At 48.4% G+C, this 7,100-nt stretch overlaps 2 protein-coding genes across 2 annotated transcripts; both read right to left on the bottom strand.

Moving 5' to 3' along the window:
• Positions 1–593: 593 nt before the first annotated feature.
• Positions 594–1,145, bottom strand: LOC145911892 (uncharacterized). The gene has a single exon (XM_082999331.1). The coding sequence runs from the start codon at positions 1,143–1,145 to the stop codon at positions 594–596; it is 552 nt and encodes a 183-aa protein (XP_082855457.1).
• A 30-nt stretch (positions 1,146–1,175) lies between these two features.
• Positions 1,176–6,410, bottom strand: LOC145911891 (uncharacterized). Its single transcript, XM_082999330.1, has one exon. The coding sequence runs from the start codon at positions 6,408–6,410 to the stop codon at positions 1,176–1,178; it is 5,235 nt and encodes a 1,744-aa protein (XP_082855456.1).
• Positions 6,411–7,100: the final 690 nt, after the last annotated feature.

The raw sequence follows: 7,100 nt of genomic DNA, 5'->3' as shown, positions 1-7,100 counted from the left end.
TGACTGGTTGCGCCCGGACAGTGCAACAGACGGGTTTTCCTCAATGGTTCTTAACGCACACGCTTCTTCTTCAAAAGGAACGGTTCAACTTTATTCAAAGACGCTGCGGTTTCTACACAACACGCGTTGAATTAGCGACCAAAAACATTGAAATTAAATGCACAATTTCTTACCGAACTATTTTGGAACCAGTCCCAAAAACATCGGCTTCTTCCCAATCAATAACACAGCAGGAAACAACGTTAGCAGATTCAACTTGCACTTAAATTGCCTTAATTTATCTTATTCAAATAGAACATAATATTAGTTTCATACAGCAGAAAACTAACCAGGACAAAACTCAGTCAACAACAGTACAGGCAGGCACTGGGGTTCTACGGGAACAACGGTATTTGTGACGTAACAACGGTACATTGTGCTGACGTCAATTATCAATACATCACATAAAACAGTGGCGATGTAACACTCCCCCCCAAAATGTGGGAATGACATGAAACATTTTTACAAACACATCGCCAATATCGTGCGTATCGCGGCGAGAAATCAGTGTCCAAAGGTATCTTCAGAAAACCGAGCAGTTAACCGGAGTTCATCTAGCAAACCGAGCTGACATCGCTCGGAAAGGTTGAGGAGGTCTCATCAGAATCAACGATGCGACACAGTTTTGTGATAGGGCGCCGAAAGACACCGCTGCTCGTCCGAACGAGCACAATGCGAACCTTTCCATTTTCATCGGGGTACGTCTCAATGATTCGACCGATCGCCCATTTTGAACGGCACTCAGATTCGCACATAAGTAGGACGACATCATTTTTCTTAAAGTTGCGATGAGAATCATGCCACTTGGGACGAGCAGTGATAACCGGCAGGTATTCTCTCATGAACCTCTTCCAGAAATGGTCAGCGAGAAACTGCACCTGACGCCAACGCCGTCTTGTATAGCAATCCTTTTTCTCTGCAATCGTCGGAGGCAGGTTGGGCGATCCTCTCATCAGCAGGAGATGATTCGGGGTCAGCGGTTCTTCGTCCCTATGATCAAATGTCACCGGGACAAGGGGTCTTGAGTTGATTATGGATTCAGCTTCCACAAACAAGGTCTCCAAGACTTCATCAGACATCACCTGGGAACCAGCAAGCGAGGACATGATCCGACGAACAGAACGAATCATACGTTCTCAAACCTCACCCACGTGGCTTGCAGCAGGAGGGTTGAATGACCACGACGTCTGTTTCTGAAGCAGAAATTCAGAGATTTGAAGCTGGTTCCATGCTTGCAACGACTCTCTCAGTATTTTCTCGGCACCAACAAAATTTGTGCCATTGTCGCTGAAGATATGCTTTGGTGCTCCGCGTCTCCCAATGAAACGACGAAGGGCAGCTATAAACGAATCAGTAGACAGACTGTGGGCAACCTCCAGATGAACGGCACGGATTGTAAGGCAGGTAAATATGCAACCGTAACGTTTCACTTCGCTGCGACCCTGCTTCACCAGAAAAGGACCGAAATAGTCAATTCCGACATTGGAGAACGGAGGGTCAGCGATTCCCAAGCGAGCCGACGGCAGATCGGCCATCATCTGCCGACCCGGTTGAGCATTGCGGCGTCGACAAGACAGACATTTTCCAAGCACGCGCCGTACGGCAACACCGCCCTTGATGATCCAGTAGTCTTGTCGAACTGAAGTCCAGGTGTGTCCCATCTCGGAGTGTCCAACTCTTTTATGATGGGCCAGGATTAATAGGTCAGTCAAATGCGAAGAATGGGTCATGATTGCAGGATGTTTCGCGTTGAAACTTATCGGCGCTTTGTCTAAACGTCCACCAACACGGAGCACTTGATCAACCAGAACAGGGTTTAACTTGTACACGGAACGACTGCAGTCAGTCTTTTTTAGTCGAGAATTTCCACTTAATGCAGAGAGAAGTAAAGCAAAACTTTTCCGCTGCTCGTACTTGACAAGTTCCAACTCGGCGATCTTCAACTCAGACAAGCCAATGTCAGTTGACGGGACAACTGATAATTTCCTTCGATGTATCAAAAACATCTTAAATCTCATCCACCAGGCCACGGCTTTCTTTAATCGATGTAGGCACGAGTAACGTTCAATGATTCGATCCATGGGGTGCTTCGGCTGATGTACGTTAACAGTACAGGAGGCTGCAGCCTTCCCCATCGGATTAAATTCCTCAGGAACATCGGCAGCATTTGGCGGTTGCGACGGCCAGTTGGTTTCTGGCTCCAGGAGAAACATTGGACCTTTTAACCAGCGACTCGAATTGACAAGGGCATCAGCGGGTAGACCTCTTGAGGCATCATCTGCGGGATTTAATTTTGTAGGAACGTGTTTCCAATTCGTAATGTCGGTCAGTCGCTCAATCTCTGCCAGGCGATTGGCGACAAAAACTGGAAGCCGTTTGGTTGCATTTCGAATGCTTAACAGAACAGCAGTGGAATCACTCCAGAAAACTGAACTTTCAATGGGCAAGTCTAGTTCCTTTCTCATGGGGCGATCCAACCTCGCAGCGAGCACAGCAGCGGTGAGCTCCAGTCGAGGGATCGTCTTCGTGTTCAACGGGGCAAGTCGGGATTTTCCAATCAGAAAAGAACACATCACTGTCCTGTGATCGTCTTCGATGCGAAGATATGACACGGCGCCATACGCATACTTAGATGCGTCAGCGAAATGATGCAGTTGATACTTCAATGGAGGTTTCAGTTCCGAAGACCTGAAGCAACGTGGAACGACAACATTGCTTAAGTGAGGCAACTCAGCAAGCCACCTCTTCCAGTTATCGGATATCAATTCCGGAATGCCGTCATCCCAATTCAGTTCCATTCTGCACAAGTCCTGCAGCAATAACTTGGCCCTTAGAATCACGGGAGATACGAAACCCAGAGGGTCGTCAAGTGAACTGACAGCTGAAAGGATTCCTCTACGCGTGTGCGGCCTGCTCGGTAGTTTGACTTTGAACCGAAATGCATCCTCCGCAACAGACCAATGAACACCAAGGATTCTCTGTTGCGTAGCATTATCAAGGCAACGCGATTTCACAACCTTTGCTCGATCGTTTTCGGGAACCGACTCCAAAACGCGCTGTTCGTTAGAAAGCCACTTTGTCAAGCGAAATCCTCCTCTGGCTAGCAGGTCTTTCAAACGAAGACGAACAGCGATAGCAGTTTCTATATCCTTGACGGATACGAGGCAGTCGTCCACATAAAAATTGCGCCGCAAAACGGATTCAACCTGTGGATCAAAGTTTTTACCGAATAAATCTGCGGTCTGCCTCAGACAGAAGGTGGCGCAACTCGGAGAGGACGTTGCACCAAATAAGTGCACTTTCATCCGGTGAGGCGTCGGTGTACAGGTCAGATCTCCACCGGGCCACCAGAGAAATCGAAGTGCATCGCGATCACGGGGTTCCACCCGAACCTGGTGGAACATTGCCTCGATGTCGGCAATCAAGGCAACTGGCTGACAGCGAAAACGGGTTAGCACGCCAACCAAACTGTTTACAAAATCAGGACCTTGCATCAGTGCGTCGTTCAGTGAGACGCTTCTGCTTCGGGCAGCACAATCAAAGACCACACGAAGCTTGTCAGGCTTGTGTGGGTTAAATACTGGGTGGTGAGGCAGGTACCAGATGCGATTGTCTGTCACGACCTTGTTGTCGGGAATTTCTTCGGCGTATCCTTTGGATATGTACGTTTGCACCGTGTCTACATATCCCTTTCGCAGAACATCGTTGTTAGACAATCGTCTTTTCAAACCGACCAGTCGCTTTTCCGCCATCTGGCGGCTGGGTGGCAACTTTTCGATTCCAGGTCTCCAAGGTAATGGGAGCTCAAAATGTCCATCTTGATGCTTCACCGATGCCTTCATCGTGTCATAAACAATTCGATCTTCCCTGGATGAGGGTATGTCGAATACTGATGTTCCGTCGCCAAAGTCGCTCTTCCACAAACACTCTATCTCCCGTTGGAACATGACTTGTGCAACCTTTAAAAAACGGACATGTGCTTCGCTCCTTGCAGACGAACCAAGTGCGGGACCAAAGAGTGACCAGCCAAGAGATGTCTTTACAGCACAAGGTGTCCCCTGCGGTCCAGAACGTGTACACTGTACGTGGAAGGCTGCGGGGTTATCGGCTCCGATCAGTATCGTCACAGTTCCCCCTTCCAGGCGACGCAGGGGCAACTCCTTGAGGTGATTGAACTCCGCAAGCTTCTTCGCATCAGGGATCCTATTCGGCGACACGGGAATTTTGTCGATGGACAGCACTTCCGGCAACAACAACGGCTCTCCGTCATCAAGCGGCATGACGGTGAAGGACACAGTGGAGCCTTGGTACACTCGCGATTGATCTGTCAGAGTGCTCAGACAAATCTTTCGATCCTTGGATTGCAGACCAAGTTTATCAATCAGACCTTGTTCGCAAAATGTAGACGTAGAACCTTGATCAAGAAAAGCGTACGTATTTACCTCGATGTTGTTGTGTCTGACCTTTACGGGAACGACGTTGAGGTAGACTCCGCAGTTGTCCGTTGTAGCTTCCATTATCGTTGCCGATTGTTCTATCGGCGGTGGCTTCGGGGCAGGGTTCTCTGTAATCTTGCCGGGTCGCCTCTTCTGAAAGGCGCCATGCAACTTTGTGTGGTGAAAAGTGCCAGTGCAACCTTCTACCGAGCATGGCTTGCGAATCGTGCATTTCCCGCAACGATGACCTGAACAAAGGCATTTAAAACACAATCCATTTGTGACAACAAACCCGCGTCTATCCTGGGGAGACATTCCGTCGAATTTCGGGCACTTGGACAGGTCGTGAGGCTTGTTACAGCACGCACATGAAACGGGAGTAGGTAGGGTTTGACTTCGCGGCTGACTGGATCCTGACGACGAAACGTTGTACGCAGCAGCACGAGAACCCTTCTTTACCGAAACAGTGACGGGGTTTTCGCGCACGCTTTCGTAGACTGCTTCGACACCGAACAACGAATTGGCGATACGCGATCGCTCCACGACAAAGTTTGTAAAGGCAAGATATCCAGCTTGGGATCCAGTCTCGTCGAGCACTTGAACGGAACGTTCGATCCACTTCTCTTGAAGCCGGAACGGCAGTTTTTGAATTAGCTGTCTTAACGTATCCAAGGAGTTCAAGCTCGCGTACTCCTCAATGTCTTCGAGTGAGCTGCGACACTTTTCTAAAAGGTCAGAAAATTCCATCAGGTCTTTTGGTCGACCTTGCTTGACTGGCGGAAATTGTTTGAGCCGACGTTCACATGCGTTGGCAATAATATGGGGTTGTCCGTAATCGTATTCAAGTCGGGAACGGGCTTTCGAGTATCCTGAGATCTTATCCTTGCTGTAGATCTCAAGTTTAGCAGCAATGAAGTCTTCGCAGAATTGCAACAAACAAACTAGCCGTGAATCTTGGGACTTCGTTCGGCTATGAACATGGGACTCAATAGCACGAACAAATGACCAGTAGTTCAACGGATCACCATCAAACTTTCTGACCGCGGGCTGAGGCAAAACGATTCGCTGTTGTATGAAGTCCTCTTCTGGGACGTATCTACGCGACGGAGAGACAACATCCTGTATGTTCGACGGAAAGGGATCAGGACCTTGATATGACTTAGCAACGGGTGCGCTGACAGATTGCGGGAAAAACGGCTTCGTATCCACGCAAGTTGGGTGTGACCGTGGCACGACAGGGACAGCAGGTTGGTACGCATTTACCGGCGCAATATTTAACTCAGGTCGAAGCCCCCCGACAGAGGAACTTGTCACGGGAGGGTGTCTTGGGTCACACAGCAGGGGATCTCCAGCAATTGATTCTTCCTCCCACGCACGTACTTCAGCCTCGGCTATCTCAACCTCATCGTCGACCTGTTTTCTTCTTCGTTCAGCATTAAGTTCTGCTTGACGCCTTGCAAGTTCAGAATCTTCATTGACTTGACGCTGTGACACCCGAGCCAATTGAAGTTTAACACGAGCGGCTATTCTTTGACGGGTAATCGAGGAGGTGGAGGAAACAGAGCTATGTACGTCAACATGTGAACTTGACGATCGGCTTGATATAGTCTTCCGACGCCCAGATGACTTCTTGGCGTTGGCAAACCACTCCGCCACACGAGAATCGAGTTCACGTTTTGCGCGCTGGCAATCCTGTCTTGCTAGAGCCAATTCTTCGCTGTTTTCAGCAAGCGGCGCATAGGCATTAATCAGGTCGGAAAAACACTTCTCCATCTGTGGCAGGTATTCCTTAACAAGAACAGCGTTGTAAATTTTCAGCATTAACTCTTCAACATGCAGGCAAGATTGTTGCCATGCGTGCGCGCAGCTGGATACCAGCAAAACCGCCGGGTCCTCGACTGTGGAAGACGAAGACGGTGAAGCAGGATCACACATTTCGAATGGTAATAAATCCCAATGGTAATAAATCCAAATGGTTCGAAACGGACTGAGAATAAATCCAATAATTCGAAACGGGCTGAGAATAAATCCAATAGTTCGAAACGATGTTGCGCTGCCCTTGGCAGTCAGACGGGCGTGACTGGTTGCGCCCGGACAGTGCAACAGACGGGTTTTCCTCAATGGTTCTTAACGCACACGCTTCTTCTTCAAAAGGAACGGTTCAACTTTATTCAAAGACGCTGCGGTTTCTACACAACACGCGTTGAATTAGCGACCAAAAACATTGAAATTAAATGCACAATTTCTTACCGAACTATTTTGGAACCAGTCCCAAAAACATCGGCTTCTTCCCAATCAATAACACAGCAGGAAACAACGTTAGCAGATTCAACTTGCACTTAAATTGCCTTAATTTATCTTATTCAAATAGAACATAATATTAGTTTCATACAGCAGAAAACTAACCAGGACAAAACTCAGTCAACAACAGTACAGGCAGGCACTGGGGTTCTACGGGAACAACGGTATTTGTGACGTAACAACGGTACATTGTGCTGACGTCAATTATCAATACATCACATAAAACAGTGGCGATGTAACATAAAGTTTAGCCCCTCTCTCAAGGCAAATGACATTGGTGCGGCCTGGGAGCACTGTCTCGACAAATGCAAAACACAATCTTAG

The sequence above is a fragment of the Ascidia mentula genome, chromosome 8 (genome assembly GCF_947561715.1).
Source record: "Ascidia mentula chromosome 8, kaAscMent1.1, whole genome shotgun sequence".
NCBI lineage: Eukaryota > Metazoa > Chordata > Ascidiacea > Phlebobranchia > Ascidiidae > Ascidia > Ascidia mentula.
This window is presented reverse-complemented; position numbering and strand designations above follow the sequence as displayed.